The sequence below is a fragment of the Emys orbicularis genome, chromosome 10, assembly GCF_028017835.1.
Source record: "Emys orbicularis isolate rEmyOrb1 chromosome 10, rEmyOrb1.hap1, whole genome shotgun sequence".
Taxonomy (NCBI): domain Eukaryota; kingdom Metazoa; phylum Chordata; order Testudines; family Emydidae; genus Emys; species Emys orbicularis.
The window spans coordinates 20,004,910-20,023,557 of NC_088692.1; the positions used below are offsets into that span (position 1 = coordinate 20,004,910).

The 18,648-nt window shown below is 41.7% G+C and overlaps 1 protein-coding gene across 1 annotated transcript; it reads right to left on the minus strand.

The window, feature by feature from the left end:
- Positions 1-1,567: 1,567 nt before the first annotated feature.
- On the minus strand, positions 1,568-17,265 carry NDE1 (nudE neurodevelopment protein 1). The gene is made up of 8 exons (XM_065412340.1): positions 17,177-17,265; positions 13,715-13,868; positions 8,905-9,053; positions 8,067-8,203; positions 6,095-6,274; positions 4,780-4,871; positions 3,621-3,772; positions 1,568-1,661 (listed from the first exon to the last, which is right to left on the minus strand). The coding sequence occupies exons 1-8, from the start codon at positions 17,260-17,262 to the stop codon at positions 1,568-1,570; spliced, it is 1,044 nt and encodes a 347-aa protein (XP_065268412.1). The 5' UTR covers positions 17,263-17,265.
- Between the last annotated feature and the right edge of the window lie 1,383 nt (positions 17,266-18,648).

Here is an 18,648-nt window from a genome sequence, read left to right on the forward strand (position 1 = left end):
CTACTACAGTAATGGGGGACCATATTAGTACAATACATAGATCTTTCCTCGGGCAGCCACTCCTAGGGGTATGGGCAGAAGGACCAACACCACCCAGGGCAGAGAACATGAACATTTTCTCAAATCTTTTTCCACTAGATCTGGGGAGTGTGGCCTTGTTTAAGCTCCCTTTTGCAGGAACACAACTGAGAAACTAGTTAGCCTAATATATGTATGTAAACTGTAAATGCAACTGGCAATGAATTCAGAGATCAGATAATATTGTCTACAGACTAATATTCAGAATAAGCTTTATTCTGTCCACTGATTAAACCAGACAATTTAGATTTACAGAGTGAGATTAAGATGTGGTTGCTTACTATACAATAGTATCTGTATATGCAAAGATGAAGATTTAAAAAAAAAGTCATTATGTATTCATTTGTTGTGCAAAAATAGTTTTAGCCATACTTATTGCAAATTCACATTTCTATAACGTGGTATTATTACTGTCCGTGAACCTACTCCACTTAAACTTGCAGCATTATTTTGTTAGATAAAAACCTATCTTAAAAGAGCTCATTATCCTAATATCCTTGGCCAGCATTAAGAATTTCTGGGGTTACACCACCATTTCTAAGTTAATATCACTAGCAACTAGAAGGGGTATGTTCTCACGTTAACCACACAGGGCACATCATCAAGTGTAGGTTCAGAAAGCAAAAAGCCCCAACCCATCAACTGAGATTAACCCTATCAATAGATCAGTGTTGTATATCTTGCTAGGTCCTGCAGTCATGTAGTGACTGCAGAAGACACGGATTTGTTACATCAGTGGAAATATCTCTTTTCTGCATTATTACATATTTGGGGTCTCCAATATTTGTAATCAAGGCATTTTTTCCTTCTTTAACCATTAGGAAATCTTAATGGCAAGTCGCTCTCACCAATACCATCTTACCACCTGAAAGGCAGATTGTTATATAACAGGATTCTGACAACGAATTAATTTCCCCACACGGCTTTATTTTAGACTTCCAATTGCACTGATTTTGGTATTTAAAAAAAAAAAAAAAAAGATCTTGCCATGGAACTAAAATGTAGATGGAGACAAACATTTCTCTAATTTAGGCCACTGATGCATGCAGCACACTGCACTAGAAAGTTATAACACCATAACTCTTGCTAAAACAGTAGTTGTGCTACAGAAAATAATTCAGTGTTTATGGGGAGGAATCTTGTCTCTACATTATATAGCAGGTCATTAGTTTTGACCAGCAGTGTTACAGAAGCAGCTTTCAAGAAGCTATTTACAGCAGCTGATGTAGGAAAGTGATTCACAGTATTGGACTGACCAGCAGCGCTGCTTTGTCACAGCACCACACAACTCAGTCTTGGGGGAAAAGGCTGAGATTGCAGGGGACTGTTGCCAATTGCTCTGTGTAGTTCTCATCCACCATTATTCAAGTTAACTACTGTGACTGCTTGTTAGTATTCTGTTAAAAGTTCAAAAGACAAGAGTTTAAAAAACAAAACAAACAAACAAAAACACCCTAAACCATCATGGCCTCGTCATCTCAGGATCTTCTCAAAGTAACATCTTGACTACACCTTGTGGGGAATGTGCCATTGGTGCAGGAATATTTGAAGGCCGTGTTCCAAACTCCAAGCGCTTCCCTAACCTGTAAATACAAACAACAACACGATTGCAATGCAATGTATTGCATTCACTGTACATGCATGTTCAGTTTTTGCAATCTTTGTTAGGTCACTGCTGTGTAGTAAAATGCATCACTCAGCGTCAAACAGCACAAGGAACTAACAGACAAACAGTAAGTATCAAATCCAAATGGCAGTTCTGACACTAACTTGGTAAATCACTTAACTTCTGTGGCTCCGTTTCCCATCTGTAAAATGGGGCTAAAACGTACCTCTCTCCTTCCCACTAGTGTGAAGTGTATTATGCTTGCTGGTGCTAAAATACTGTTTCAATAGGAATATTGTTTACACATACAATGCAAACACATTTATAAAACGCAATAAGGAAAAATCTACAAGAGCTCATGAAGATTCTGCTCTTCCTTTCACAGTAGCAACTCCGCATCAGAAACTCTCCTTAAGTGCTACTGCTTTTGGTAATAGGGCAATGAGAATAACCAGAATTCCAGCACTAGTTGGTTCTGAGTGAATACAATCAATCTGGAGTTATCCAACTTCTTCTCCAGAAGGAGCATTTTTATATTTTGGGTTAGCATTTTATGTGCAAGTTGAAATGGATACTGCATGCATCTGATTCACGAAGAAAAGAATGTGGACTAGATCATGGGTAGTGCTTAAACAGGCACTGAGCTGCAGCTGGAAACACCCTTGTTGATTATTTACAAAAAGCTGATTAAAGTGTTCAGACAAAAATGTACAAGGTTCCAGACTTAGAATTTAATTTAATTAGACAAAACAGGTCTAAGCAGCTGCATCCCAGGAAAGCGCCTTGGTGATGCAAAAGCAGAACTTTTATTATTCTGTCCTCCCATAATAAGAGAGCATAAGTAGTGACAAGGGAAGCAGGCTCCCCATCCATCACCTGGGCCATCCTTTAACACAAGTATATTGAGTATACAAATCTTTATCTGACCCCCTGGCTGTCAACATCCCATTCACCAGGAGCCCAAAATAAAACACTGGATTGTACATTTATATTGAAAGTGTTTAACATACTCTCTATAAATTAAATATGTTTTTCAAACAGGACACCAAACTAAGTTCTGGCACAGCACATTTCAACAGATAGTGTTAAACATTTAAAACTTGGGGTAAAGTTTTCAGAATTGCGACAGCCTCCCAGGAGCCTAAATGGCCAAGTCATTTCCGAATTTTTTACCCTTTCTCTAAAATTTCCTGTTTGAATATTACTGTTTCCATTACACTTAAAGCCTTCAGCTAGCTAGTTTGAATGGTCAGCTATCACGTGATACACAATATATGACAATGTGCTTTTAAAGGAAATATACATTAGCCTGTTGTAGTTCACTAGCCCATGCCCTGTTTAGTATCTTCTTTTCAATTACGCTAAAGTGCAATGCAAAAAGGATCCTGAAGTAGTTCATCCCTTTTGAGAAACACTTATCTCCAGGTTAACATCAATCTCCAGGTTAACATCAGATGTAATGGCTCAATTTTATAAGGGACTGGGAGGTCTACCAGAAGGTAAACAGAGAAAGCATTTTCCAGCCACTCAAGACAGGACTGGTCAGAACACAAAGGCTCAACAGCTCCCCACCTTCTCCTCATGTGAGCAGTTTACTTCTGTCAGATCAGACCACTGCTTTACGCAAGGAGCCAGCAAAAAGTGTGAGGCATATCAGGAAGATAGACCATTTATAGGAAGCTCAACCAGCAAGGAACTGGATATCTGACTGGAAAGGAGCAGTTTGCAAATGTCAGAAGATGGCCATAAGAAACATAGAACAGGAGGCATTTTGATAGAGTATACTCTTCTTAGCCCAATCCCCAGCCACTCTGTACCTTACCACCAACCTCCCAGCTTTCAGCCCCAGACTTCAGACTCACTTTAGAGCATCAAGATCTGTGTATAACCAAACCACAGGATCAGCGTTAAGAAACTGCAGCCAATCAGCACTTACCCGTTATCGCTCAAAGGCATGTGGGAACTGCTCAATCGTTTTTCAAGGCCATCTCTGCTCTTGTTCAGATACATGGATGAGGACATGGCGGGTCTGTTTGGAGACTGGTCATACACAAAGTTTCGACAAGATGCAAGTTTGGATTCCAGAGCCTAAAGCAAACAGTTTGTCTGAGAGTTAAACAACATTCTCTTCCCCAGCAAAGGGCCCATGGAAGGATTTTCTAATCATTTACAAGGACTCCAATAGAAGAAGCTTTTAGCTACTAGTCCCAAATCTATACATGAGCTCTGAATTTGAAGGAAGAGGTGCTGCTGATACACAAGTCCTTCTGGCTTCAGGATCAGGCCCTTAAGTGTCTCATTAAATGGCAAAATTATTTTGTATTTTGTGGGGGATGGGGAGGAAAAGAGAGAGGTAAAGGAGTTAGCTCTTATGTTAAGGATGGAGAAGCAACTGAGCATTCTGTTTAGTTAAACAACAACAAGAGCCTCGACTTCCCCAGAGGTTAACACACCTTTTATAACTAGGCTGCTTTTATAAGCATCACTTCTTTATGAAACTAAATGTTCTTTCAAACCTTTTCCCCAAGGCCAATACACACCCACCCAGCCTGTGGCATGCCTGGGGTCTCCTGAACACATGACTTGAGCAGTAATCACCAACAAGCTAGATTCTGCCTCAGGCACCATCAGGCACATCAAAGGAGGACTCAGCCAGAATTCCTCCTGGGCAGCATTTCTGCAGCACCACTCTTGAAGAGAGTGCAGTATATTCCCCTAGCCTGGCACTCATTCACACTGGCCTGCTCCACTTTTCCCTCCCCCTCCCGATGCTATTTCAGACACCCAGAAGGGAGAAAAGGCTATTCTGGCTGGCACACTGAGTGGGGCAAAAGCCACAGGAGAGAACAACTGGGCCTTGTTGAGGTACATTCTATCTACACAGATGCCTGAGCTACAAAATAAAGTTCACAATTTTCTAATCTCTTTCATGCAGAATTAGAGTCTGTTTGGATCCAAGTTTTGGTCTGAGTTCATCTCTATAGTTTAACTCATTCAGTGGTACAAAGGGTTAATGCTGGTTTTCATTCTCATAATACAAACATAGCCGCCATCACCTTTCGGCATAGCTTTAGCTAATGACTGATCCTTCTTACCCCTACTTTCCGTAGTAAGTCTCCCACAATGTTTAGCGCAGATATCCTGGCAGCTGGTGTGAGAGGAGTCCCGCTGTAACTATCCTCAAAACCTTTGAGAAAGAGGAAGGGTTAATAAAAGGGATATTTTACTCATTATATATGAGAAAACTTAGCAAAACCTTAACTCTCCCCACCAGCACTAAAGAGAGATTGTACATGGTGAGTAGCAATCGTCTCTCCTCTCTTTTTCTCTGAACTGCAATTCTCTTCATTCCCATTGGAAATATAAATCACTGCATCTTTCCGACATGACAAGTTGCACTGAAGAGATGCTGGACTTTAATTTGCACTGGTTTTGAAAGCAGCTTTTAAGCCTTTAGATTTCATGAGAAGTGTTCTAGTCTGTCTCTATAACTTGCAATGGAACCAAAGAGAGAAAGATAGCAACTAAAAAGACATGTCATCCAGAGAAGATCACATGATCCAAAGCTTTATTGCCTGTGTTGCAAGAATTCCTAGATCCTCTCTCTTTTATGTGAACATACTATAACATATCAAGTGCTTCCAGCTGGAACACAGGATTTTAGGCTAAGAGTACCATAGTCAGGATATACACACACTTTATTAACCACTTACTAGAACTGTAACACTAAATTATTAGTATCAGACACGATCACAAGAAAACACTCACGGTGTATGTGCACACACACAATACAGTGAAGTTCTCTAAACATTCCTTTTTACTCAATTTAAAGAGTCTGGGCAGGTGTAATTGGGAGTTATTTAAATTTTTAGTGCTCATAAAAATGAGCAACTAGTACCACTGGTGAGAGCCCATATTTTATAATTTAGTACAGACAAGTCTCCCGTTGTTCCAGAATGAAGCATCTCTAAAGTAGCAACCTCCATCTCTAACTGGCTAATTCAAATGAGTGTGTCTGCTGAGACCTCCAATCTCCTTTCTACCAAACTCATGGAGATTCAGGGATGGTTAATGAGTGCAAATTATAACCTAGTGAACTACCTTGCTCCGGAAGGTGTTTTTTTTTTTTTTTTTTTAAAGTTCATGTTTTAATACAACATGGGTGAGTTATAATGCACTGGCTATAAATCTACCCAGACATTCATACTGAACCCATGACAGGTATTCAAAATAGATTACTGTCCTTCAATGTGTTAAACACTTCAATACCGGTCATGTTCAGTTCCACATTTCTCAGCTTCTTTTGTAGTCAGTAGTTTGATAGAAATTCAACATGTACCAGGAACAATGACTCAACAACTATTGGTATCGTACATTAACCTTACGTTAGCAAATGCCATTCACTCTTACCTCTTCTAAACGTTCCTGGGGTGCTTATACTGACATTGGGTCCCCTATGAACTACAGGAGTTGAAGGCACAGATAAGGTTGCTTGCACAGCTGTGTCCGTTCTTTCTGACTCCAGTGTACTTCGTATCAGTGTTTTGGGTTTCTCCTGTTTCTGCTGCACTGCAAGCTCTTGCCTTAAGTCTAAAGGAGAAGGAAAAGGTACAAAGCATTTGGATACACATCCCAATCCGAAGCTATTAGGTGCAAGAAGTGTTTTTGTGTTGTCAAAGAACGCTGTTAACATTGATAGCCCCAGAGCAGAGGTGGCCAACCTGCGCCTGAGAAGGAGCCAGAATTTACCTACGTACATTGCCAAAGAGCCACAATAATACATCAGCAACTCCCCATCAGCTCCCCCCCGCCTGCCAGCAGTCATGCTGATCAGCGCCTCCCCCTCCTTCCCCAGGCCTCCTGTGGTATGCAGGAGGCTCTGGGGGGAGGGGGAGGAGCAAGGGTGTGGCAGGCTCAGGGAAGGGGGCAGGAAGGAGCAGGGGCCTTGGGGGAAGGGGTGAAGTAGGGGCAGGGCCTGTGGCAGAGTCAGGTGTTGAGCAGTTGAGCAGAGCACCCCTCTGCCTGGGCACATTGGAAAGTTGGCGCCTGTAGCTCCAGCCCCGGAGTTGGTGCCTATGCAAGGAGCCACATATTAAACTTCTGAAGAGCCACATGCGGCTCTGGAGCCACAGGTTGGCCACCCCTGGCCCCACAGTGTTTCACCAACCACAGCTGAAAAAAGAAATCACATTCAGCTTCCAAAGAACATGTACACCCTAGGCAACACCCCACGAATCTTGGCACTAGCCACTTATAACTGGTTCAAAATCCCAGATTCCAGAATGGGAGATCAGCAAACTAAGCTTTGTTGGGATAGTGTAACTCAAAACACCCTCAAGCTTATGGTCCCTCCCCTCCATGCCACTCCCTCCCATTATTGTTGTCTAGCTGTAGGTTTTTCTTTGGTGCTCATTTTCCTAATAACAGAGCACTACACAAATGTGAATGAACTTATCCTCCCTACATCCATGTAAAACGGGGAATTTAGTATCCCTGCTTTACAGATGGGTTTCTGAGGCACAGAGAGGTGAAGTGACATGTCCAAGGCCATGTGAGGTCTGTGACAGAGCTGGAAAGAGAACCCAGTTCTCCCAATTCCTTGTCCAGTTCTTTAGCTACAAAGTCATCCTTCCTCTCTTCTGGTCCTACTGCCAGAGACAACTGCTGAAGTCGTGGAGGGGAATCAGCACTCATTTATGGTGTCTGTGTTACACACTGGCTCTCCATATTACACTGTCCCTTTATTCTCCTTACTGGCTCCGCTCTCATGACAGAAGTTGACAATATCTCTGTTGCATTTGTTAAAATTCATGTCCTGTCAGCTGACAATGAAGTGGGCAGTCAGACCATATCCCCCCAAGCCAGTCAGCTTTTCTTATTGTTTTAAAATACAGAGGCAACAGCAGAGAAGAGAGCATTCTGGGATATATCTCTGCCTGCCTGGTCTGCTATAGAATGACAGCAGTACTTCAGAGGAGCCGGGTGGACAAGGCTACAAGTTCCTTGGGCGTTTCTACAAGTTAGAAGAATATTTAGAAAATGCACCCAACATAGTTAAAAGCCCAACTGACAAAACACTGAATTCTACAATGTATTTTCAAAGCATGCCTCCGATTTGTAGGAATATGCCAAAAGCTACAATACCACCCATCCTGCTCTCCCTAGGCATCAGGGTATAGCAGAGAGGAGAGCAGCATGCACCTACTATCCAAGACAAGTGCCCAGACAGGCTCTCTATTTCATCAAGGAGAGTGAAGCTTCCATCGACAGCATTTCTAAGGTCTCTCTCTTCTTACTATCTCGACACCATATTCGAGGGGAGGTTTTAATGAAAACTTTGGAAGGCGGGAGGACAGGGCTGTATATAAATCAGTTAGTTAACCTCTGGCTTCATCTTTCAATCGCTGCACTGATTCCAGGAGATTCTCTTTCTCATCTAGCTCACTCTCCAGAAAGGCATTTCTTTCAATGGCCTGGTTCAAACGCTGTTCGAAGTCCTCCAGAGACATTATAGTGGCTCTGTGTGTAGAAAAATAATGTCACAGAAGTCATTAGGTTCCTAGCACATCCAGGGCCGCCCAGAGGATTCAGGGGGCCTGGGGCAAAGTGGGGGAGCTGCGGCGCTTGTACTCACCCGGCGGCGGTCCGGATCTTCGGCGGCATTTCGGCGGCAGGGGGCCCTTCAGTCGCTTCACGTCTTTGGCAGCACTGAAGGACCCGCCACCGAAGACCCGGCGCGACCGAAGGGTCCCCCGCCACCGAAATGCCACCGAAGACCCGGACCGCCGCTGGGCCAGGGCTCACGGGGCCCCTGCGGGGCCGCCAAAGACCCGGACCGCCGCCGGGGCCACCAAAGACCTGGACCGCCGTCGGGCCAGGGCTTGCGGGGCCCCTGTGGGGCCCGGGGCAAATTGCCCCACTTGCCCCCCACTTTGGGCGGCCCTGAGCACATCTAAAAGCATCAACTCAGACACAAAGAAACTGCGGTATTTCTAGTGTGAGAAGCTCCAATGTTTTAATTTCAAGCTTGTAAGAAATTGACCAGCCTCACATTCCACTCACCCACTTGTAGGAATCCAGCAGCTCAACACCTGTAGCAAGAGCAGACAGTACCACAGTACTAACTGGCACAGCATAAAAATGGACCCGCTCAGTTCTGCTAGCTTCACAAAAGAGAGAACAAGAGCTGGGTAGGGAAGGGTTAAGAGCATCTGCATTACCTTTTTGCTCTTTCCAAGTCATCATTTGATTGCTCGAGTTCTCGAATGTACTTCTGTAGTTGATCTTTAATAGCTGTCGTCTGTGCTAGGTCATCTTCTAGCGCAGAGATCTGCTGGTAGCCTTCTGTATGTTGCATTTCAATTTTTTCCTAACCAAAGATAAACCGACCACCACATCAGGGATTTAGCACCGCACAGCCCCTTCCTTCCTTTCTGCTCCGCTGTGCTTACTCAGCCTTTCCCAGTTAGAAAGAAGGCGGTCCTGCTAGGCCATCTTAGAGCTACCACCTTTCACATGGGCTAAAACCAATAAGGACAGACGCTAGCCTCTTTCCATCAAACCAGACCTCCACAAGCCGATCCCAGGAGCAATCTTCTTGGCTGTGGGTGGGAGGGCAGGATCTCTCTTCCTCGCTCCCTACAGGTAGATGGAGCTAGGAGATCTAGCCTCACTCACCTCCATCACAGACTGCTCCCTACTCTCACGAGTGCTTACACTAGTTCTCTCTCTTTCTCCTCCCCCATTCCTGCCCTTCATGGGGAGGAAGCAGTTCTATCCTCTGTAGGGAGTTGGGATTTTCAGTGGTTCTCTCTGTGGGAGAGGCACAAGACAACACCATCTCATATGCTCATAGATGGGCTCCCAGCTCTGTCTGAGGCACACATAGGTACCAGACAAACAGTACTTCCTTCTTCTACCCAGGACCAGGCAGAGCATGATCAGTGTGCTTCAGCAGCGCAGCGCAGACAGCACATCACAAGAGAGCCTAGACTGCAGGAGGGAGGAAAGAAGAGTGCCTTGGAGACAACTGGGAGGGCAAATACTAGTCCCTCTACTTTAAGTCCATGCAGGTGGCAGACCCACCCCATCACCAACTGCAAGACCAACAGCCACAACAGACCTGTGCAGGGGACCTAGATCTTTAGTGAGTACACGCTTTGGTGCTCTAAGCACAGGAATGGAGGTCAGATAATTCAGAGTCAGTACCCTGGCTGTGATGCTGTTATACAAAGCCTGGAGCAAATCACATAATTTATGTGCCTCATTCCCACCCACCCCATACTGTAAAAAGAGAGAAGTATTTACCTATCTCCCAGTGTGAGGAGCATTAGTATGTGTACAGATCGCTTTGAACATGAAGTGCTATAAAAATGCTGAGTATTATTTTTACAGTGCCCAGTGATATACAACACAAGACTTTTACGGTGCCCAGTGATTTGCAACACAAGACTTAGTAACTGACTATAAACAAAAAGTGAAACTGTCCAAACTGAGCAAAAGGGTAGTACAGTAGAACCTCAGACTTACAAACACCTCGGGAATGGAGGTTGTTCGTAACGCTGAACAAAACGTTATGGTTGTTTTTTCAAAAGTTTACAACTGAACATTGACTTAATACAGCTTTGAAACTTGACTATGCAGAAGAAAACTGCTGCTTTTAATCATCTTAATTTAAATGAAAGAAGCACAGAAAGAGTTTCTTTACTTTATCAATTTTTTTTTAGTAGTAGTTTACACTTTAACACAGTACTGTTCTGTATTTGCTTTGGGGGTCTTTTTGGGTCCCTGCTGTTGCCTGATTGAGGTGTGTGGCTGATCGGTCAGCTCATAACTCTGGTTTCTGTAACTCTGAGGTTCTATATATTAGGAGCATAATTGGTGAATATTCTATTATATCCCAGTGCCTAATCAGGGCTTGCTACCACAGATCCTGTACAGTCCTTTCAGTTTCTGCAAGACTCTTCAAAGGCTCAGGGTTCTACACTAGCAGATCCCAATGCAGGGCTCTAGAGTCTTAAAATTCTTTCAGATATACGCATCTGGGATTATTGCCTATGTTACTAATACAACATTTTTTAAAGAGGATGTCAGTATCCCTTTAGGGCAAAGATACAATCTAGCATGTATTGCAAAAATTTAGGCACCAAAACCTTGGCACTGGATCACCTTAACATGCCAATTCCTTTTTCTGTGGTCCCAAGATTACCATCTATTAACATACCTAAAGCATTTATAACTGTAGGATCTAAGCATAACAAACTAAAGTCACTGAAAACAAATCCACATACTGGAATTAAAAAGTTGAGAAAAAGCAAGGTCTGTAGCCTATTTTTCACTTATTTAAAGAGCGCTATTTCAGTGTGTGTATTAAGTGGTACAGAGACAATGAAAGTTGGGGAAATACCTTCTTTTAATTGAAGAAATTCTGTATTGATTATAGGATCAAAAGTGTTAACACTTTTGGTCCCTCTCATTTTGAATTTCTTGGATAGTTACCAGTCTAACTTAAAAGTCACCAAACACATAGCCCAATTACCTATAGCTAGATTCACTAAACAAACCCTCTGAAGCATTTTTTCCAATTAGTGTGAACTGTATTTTGGAGGGAAGAGGAGAAAGCAGAGGACAGCCTGGGAAGCTCAAAGCCATGAACCGCATGGGCCTAGCAAACTTTGTATTGTTGACCTAGAAGTGAATGCGAGTCCTTGTTAACAATGCTGCTCAACAGCCTCATGAGTTTAAAGCTTCTCTCTTGAACTGATTCAAACAGAAGACAGAACTGCTAAGTTTGGGCCTTTGTTTTTAGCTAATTGTAATAAACAGTCAGCTGATTTGCTCATCAATGGAGACACTGTTCCTTCACTTGCAGGCTGCTAGTGTCGTTTTCAGTCTGCATGAATAAGCCAATTGTTAAAGACTTTGTGTCGCACAGAATATGTTTTAATCAAGTTCTTTGCAGTGGAGAACAATATTTTTTTTCCCCTAATGCAGTATGTTTATTCTCCACTTTTGAGTCAATTTTTATTATTTCTATCCCAAACTGCCCAGGTAATGTTGCTTCTCAGCCTCGCCCCATGGCTAAGAAAGAATTTATTCTTCCCTTATGGGAATTGATTGCAAGTTTTATTTTTGCGGAGATATTTTTTCTCCTCTTTCCCAAACATGTCAGCTTGAATGGGTTTATGTGGCTTGTGTAACAAACTAGGCCAACATTCCATACAAGAGGTTACACGATTAGTATTGTAAGGATGTTTATATGGGATTGTTTTGTTTTAAACCACATGTTGTAATAATAGCAATGTCTGAATTTGCTTTGGTTTGAAATAAACAAAACTCCCACAAAGTTTAGAAAAACAGTATCTTAAAAGTGGACTAGAATTCTTTAGTATCCCCTTTTGATGTTTCTTACCTAGTTACTGTACTTGTGTAAGCAACACATACAGCGAAATCCATGGGTTTCAACAGTTATACTTGACTCCTGTTAGCTGAGTAAAGTATATCTAATTAAATTAATCTCTGTCTCCACAGATATTGAACTGGCCCTTGGAAAATGCTAAGCAGTTTTACTTCATTTTTAGACAGCTGATGTTTAAAATTATTATTTGCAGATTAGCTACAAAATGCCAACAAGATTATTTTTGAAAAGGAATTAAATTTTGGTGACAAACTTTTGTCAAGTTTAAATGAATTTAATGCAGTTCTTTAACAGTTGTCAATTGGGGAGGTGGGGTGGGGAGGGGTTAGTTGTTTCTTTTTGTAAAGGATTATCGTCAGCATCTTGTACTTGTTGGAAACTGAAGCAGATTAACTTCTTTTTATCCTGCGGCATTAAGCCCAATGGCATCACCATCTCATGTTCCATCATTACTATCTCCCAAGATATTCTTGTAAAAAAAAAAAAAAAAAGTTTATTATACTCCCTACTAAATAAAATACTTTGCATTTTTCCTTAGAGATCTTAAAAAGCATTTTTTGAAAGTTCATTATCCCACATCACAGATGGGGAAACCACATTCAGAGAGGTTATACACGACTGGGAGAAGTAATTTAGAGACATTTTCAGAGCCAGGAATACAAAACAAGTCTCCCAACTCCCACTGGATCATGCTTCCTCCTAAGTAGACATTAGATACCAATTGGCATTTAGACACGAGTCACAACTACTACGTTTTTTTAAAAAATGGACTTATTCCATTATTCCAGTGCAGCAGCTAAGCACAACTGACTTTCCTTCTCTCGGATCTTGACAATATCATAGAATCATAGGGTTAGAAGGGACCGCAATGGTCATTAAAGCCTGGTCTACGCCGGACTGATCGCTGCCCGCCGATCCAGCCAGTAGTGATGTCTCACCTTAGTCTCACCCCCTGCCAAGATGCAGGATTTGTTGTGTCTAAACCATCCAAGTCAGATAACTATCCAGCCTCCTTTTGAAAACCTCCACTGAAGGAACTTCCACAACCTCCCTCAGCAGTCAATTCCATTGTCCCACTGTTCTTACAGTTAGGAAATATTTCCCAAGATTTAATCTAAATCTGCTGTGCTGTAGTTTGAACCCACTGCCCCTTGTCTTGCCCTCTGTGGCAAGAGAGAATTATATCTTTTATTGCTTTGGTCTATTATATGAGCCTGTATACTTGCATTGTACAATGAAAGAACGAAAGAAAGAACAAAGGCGGAAAATGCATGGAAGGATGACAGAGAAATAAAGCTATCTCACACACACACATATATATATATATATAAAAAATGTACAGTGCTGAATTCTACTACAAACGTAAGGGTTCTCCCATCTGGAATCCATCCTGAAATACATCCAGTGTCTTAGCAAACAGAAGGCTAGTAATATTAACTACAGTATTCAGACCTAAGAATGGGGCAATATATTGATATTTTCTTATTATCAAAGCAAACTATTGTTGCAGTTTGTTGATAAACATCTTTATGACCACCACATTTCTAATGCTGCAACTCCATATTTCCCTGATCATCTGCACACACACTGCCCTTTCTCTGCTGTTCCTTTACCTTAATTGACTCCAGTTCCATTCGAAGGCGATTGTTTTCCGATAGAAGGTCTCGATTTCTGAATTCTGTTTGTTGCAGCTGTGTCTCCAATTCTGCTTCATATTCTCGGCTCCCTTCTTGGAACTCACGTAGTTCCTCCTGTGTATTTTCTGCACTGAAAGCACAATTCCAGCCACAGAATTAGTTGGGTTCATTTTAATAAAACAAGAAAATTCAGTTCGCCTTAGTATAAATGTATGACAAAATAAAATGCTCCTCTAATACAACTGAAGGATCTATGCCTGCTTGTCACCTAAACGTGTTCAGAAAGGAAAATAAGTGATTGTATGAAAATGCCTTTCTATAGTTACATCATATTTGTTCACCTACACTCTCACAGCAATCTGTCCTGGAACAGTGGATTACAAACAACCCAGTCCGTCTTTATGTTAAGAGAGTCCGAGACAACGATAGGATGCACCTACCTTTATGCACCATATCCTCAGTCATGCTCACTTGTCTGCAAATTTAAGCTATTTATATTAAATATTCACTTGGGTGAAAACTCATTTGCAGAAGTTTTATACAAGAGATATAAGGCAAACAAGCCTGTCTTCAGAGTTCATTCAAATATTGCTACAATGATTAAGAACAGATATGAATATTGACCATCAACACGCCATCTCAAGGCCTGATCCCAGGAGGGATCCACTGACAGCAGGATCGAGCCACCTGATTTGCAAACCTTAAACATTAGCAATTTGACATATTGAGTCATGAAAAATTCCATTTACCCTGACACAGTTTGAACTGGAAAGAGATGCAGAGAAGACTTTCTTCCTCTGCTGGGAGTTCACTCCCTCTCTGGATGGTGCTGAACCATCCCTACTTAGCCAACATATTCCTGATTCAAACGAATTTCTGAAAGGTTATTTTAATCTCGCTTTTGGAATGCTGCATGCGGCAGGCATCTAGGTCTATTGCCCCTGCAGGCTTCCTCTACACAAAGTCAGACTACATAGCCACAGTTGTCCCTTCTGGCCTTAGAATCTATTAGGGCAGCCAATTAATCGCAGTTAACTCACGCGATTAACTCAAAAAAATTAATCGCGATTAATCACAGTTTTAATCACATTGTTAAACAATAGAATATCAATTGAAATGTATTAAATATTTTGGATATTTTTCTACATTTTCATATATATTGTATTCTGTGTTGTAATTGAAATCAAAGTGTATATTATTTTTTATTACAAATATTTGCACTGTAAAAATGAAAAACAAATACTCATACAAGTACTGTAGCACAATCTATTTGTCATAAAAGTGCAATTTACAAATGTACATTTTTTTTTTAACATACCTGCACTCAAAAACAAAACAATGTAAAACTTCAGAGCCTGCAAGTCCACTCAGTCCTACTTCTTGTTCAGCCAATCGCTAAGACAAACAAGTTGTTTACATTTACAAGAGATAATGCTGCCCTCTTCTTATTTACAATGTCACCAGAAAGTGAGAACAGGCATTTGCATGGCACTTTTGTAGCCGGCATTGCAAGGTATTTACGTGCCAGATATGCTAAACATTCATATGCCCCTTCACGCTTCGGCCACCATTCCAGAGGACATGCTTCCATGCTGATGACGTTCGTTAAAAAAAATTATGCGTTAATTAAATTTGTGACTGAACTCCTTGGGGGGAGAATTGTATGTCCCCTGCTCTGTTTTACCTGCATTCTGCCATATATTTCATGTTACAGAAGTCTCGTATGATGACCCAGCACATGTTGTTCGTTTTAAGAACACTTTCCCTGCAGATCTGACAAAATGCAAAGAAGGTACCAATGTGAGATTTCTAAAGATAGCTACAGCACTCAACCCAAGGTTTCAGAATCTGAAATGCCTTCCAAAATCTGAGAGGGACGAGGTGTGGTGCATGATTTCAGAAGTCTTAAAAGAGCAACACTCCAATGCGGAAACTACAGAACTTGAACCACCAAAAAAGAAAATCAACCTTCTGCTGGTGGCATCTGACTCACATGATGAAAATGAACACACGTCAGTCCACTCTGCTTTGGATCGTTATTGAACAGAATCACAGAACATCAGGGTTGGAAGGGACCTCAGGAGGTCATCTAGTCCAACCCCCTGCTCAAAGCAGAACCAGTCTCCAACTAAATCATCCCAGCCAGGGCTTTGTCAAGCATGACCTTAAAAACCTCTAAGGAAGGAGATTCCACCATCTCCCTAGGTAACCCATTCCAGTGCTTCACCACCCGCCTAGTGAAAACGTTTTTCCTAAGGGTACGTCTATACCGAGCCGCTAGTTCGGCGGCTGGCAATCGAACTTCTGGGTTCGACTTATCGCGTCTTGTCTGGACGCGATAAGTCGAACCTGGAAGTGCTCGCCGTCGACTGCGGTACTCCTGCTCGGCGAGAGGAGTACCGCGGAGTCGACGGGGGAGCCTGCCTGCCGCGTCTGGACCGAGGTAAGTTCGAACTAAGGTACTTCGAACTTCAGCTACGTTATTCACGTAGCTGAAGTTGCGTACCTTAGTTCGATTTGGGGGGTTAGTGTAGACCAAGCCTTATATCCAACCTAAACCTCCCCCACTGCAACTTGAGACCATTACTCCTTGTTCTGTCATCTGCTACCAGTGAGAACAGTCTAGATCCATCCTCTTTGGAACCCCCTTTCAGGTAGTTGAAAGCAGCTATCAAATCCCCCCCTCATTCTTCTCTTCTGCATGAACCCGTCATCAGCATGGACACATGTCCCCTGGAATGGTGGTTGAAACTTGAAGGGACATATGAATCTTTAGCACACCGGGCACGTAAATATCTTGTGACGCCGGCTACAACAGTGCCATGAGGACATCTGTACTCACTTTCAGGTGACACTGTAAACAAGAAGCGGGCAGCATTATTTCCTGCAAATGTAAACAAACTTGTTTGTCTGAGTGATTGGCTGAACAAGAAGTAGGACTGAGTGGACTTCCAGGCTCTAAAATTTTAGATTGTTTTATTTTTGAATGCAGGGTTTTTTTTAAACATAATTCTACATTTGTAAGTTCAATTTTCATGATAAAGAGATTGCACTGTAGTACTTGTATGAGGTGAACTGAAAAATACTATTTTTTTTTGTTTTTTTTTACAGTGCAAATACTTGTAATCAAAATATAAAGTGAGCACTGTACACGTTGTATTCTGTGTTGTAATTGAAATCAATATATTTGAAAATGTAGAAAATATTGAAAAATATTTAAATAAATGGTATTCTATTATTGTTTAACAGTGAGATTAATGGCGCAATTAATTTTTTGTAATCGCTTGACAGCCCTAGAATCTATTAATTTTCCTGGAGGACTGTAGCCTCAGGCTCTTCTACACAGATTTTATCATCCCACTAGAAGTTATAGAATGAATTACAGGATCTATAGCCTACTAGAAAGACAAATTATGGACATAAATTCATTGCCTTTACCATTGTTTATATTTCATAGCCAGTTCTTTCCAGTAGCTGGTTTCTTCTTCCACTGATTTGAAGTGATTTCCTTCCAAGTCTTCCATGGTGAAATCCCTAGAAGTCTAAAATTCTTGTTTCATGTTTTCCTGAAAATTAAGAAGTTGCAAATTTAGAAGTTAGCATTTTCCTGTTACTGCATTATCCCATTGCTTCTTCCTGTGGAATTATCTATCCTAGTAGAAGCAGCCTCATCTTTGGATACATTTAAAACCAGATTGGACAAAGCACTGTCAAATACGCAACATGCCAGAGGGTGGACTAGATCATTTAATAGGGATTTTCTCTCTCAAGTTTCTCTGAATCTATTGGAGGTTGGTACCCCACCAGATTACCTTCACTGAGTGTCTTCCCCTCCCTACCTGACTACATGGTACTGGTCAACAGAACATTAACAGACATTCCCAGCATAACGAATAGGTACAGAAAGCAGCTGAGGAGGGAGACACCCCAAAACACACGCTGCCTAGTGAGAAAATGAGGGACACCCTGAGAAATGCAGAAAGGCCATTTGAGCAAGAAACCAAATGCTCTGATCTAAAAGAAAATGCAACTAAGTTGGACTTTAGCAACCCCAGAGACATGGCAGTTACCCCTGAAAATACAAAGGAACATCACTGAAACATACAAAGGATCTGGGGATAATGATTTCCTTTGGTAAAGGTTTCAAAAGTGCCTATGTGATTTAGGAACATACAGATCTAAGTCACTTAGATACTTTTTAAATTTTACCTTTTATCTAAACTCTAAGACACTATAAAGTACAGAACAGAAATAGAATGCAATAGAACAGCTATAACTCTGAAGCCTGTGATGCACCATAATAAATGCACTAAAATAGAAATGGTTTTGTGAGAGTTAGTCACAGGGCTTGTCTACACTTACGGAGCAGCTGTGCTTCTCTAGTGCTTAGTGAAGCTTCTCCCATATGGGTAGAGGGAGGCCTCCAATTGATGTCTACTCTGGAGATTAGGTTGGATTTTCCACACACCCCTGAGCGATGTAGTTATACCAACATAAGTTGGCAACATAGACCAAGCCTCAGAGTGGAGAAAGGTCACAATTAAGGCCTCTAGACAGTCTGCTCTGTGTAATGCTGGTCAAGGCAAGGATTACACAGAGGCTGACATTATAAACCTAATAGCAGCCTCCACAGATTGAAGACCATAAATAAAGGTGGAGCCTGGCTCTTCATTTACAAAGTCAGGCAGAAGAAATACTGGAACCCTAAACTGTCAATGGGAGATGCAGAGTCAGCAAGCCAACTCCAAATTTTAAAGTCTCAGCTTTAGATCTGTTTATTAATAAGCCAGTAAGTCTCCAGATGGCAAGCTTAAAAAGAGAAAGAGCAAATACATTCAAAACCACCAATGACCATTTGAAGATTTTTCCAGTCACGCTGTAGAGCCTGATCCTACATTTCACATGCACCC

Coding starts and splice junctions, on each gene's coding strand:
- NDE1 (XM_065412340.1), bottom strand. CDS start 17,262: ATGGAAGACTTGGAAGGAAATCACTTCAAATCAGTGGAAGAAGAAACC. Junction 6,275..8,066: donor ATTGAAAGATGAAGCCAGAG/GTTAACTAACTG, acceptor CTTCTCCTTTAG/ACTTAAGGCAAGAGCTTGCA. Junction 4,872..6,094: donor CCCAGGAACGTTTAGAAGAG/GTAAGAGTGAAT, acceptor TCTTTCTCAAAG/GTTTTGAGGATAGTTACAGC.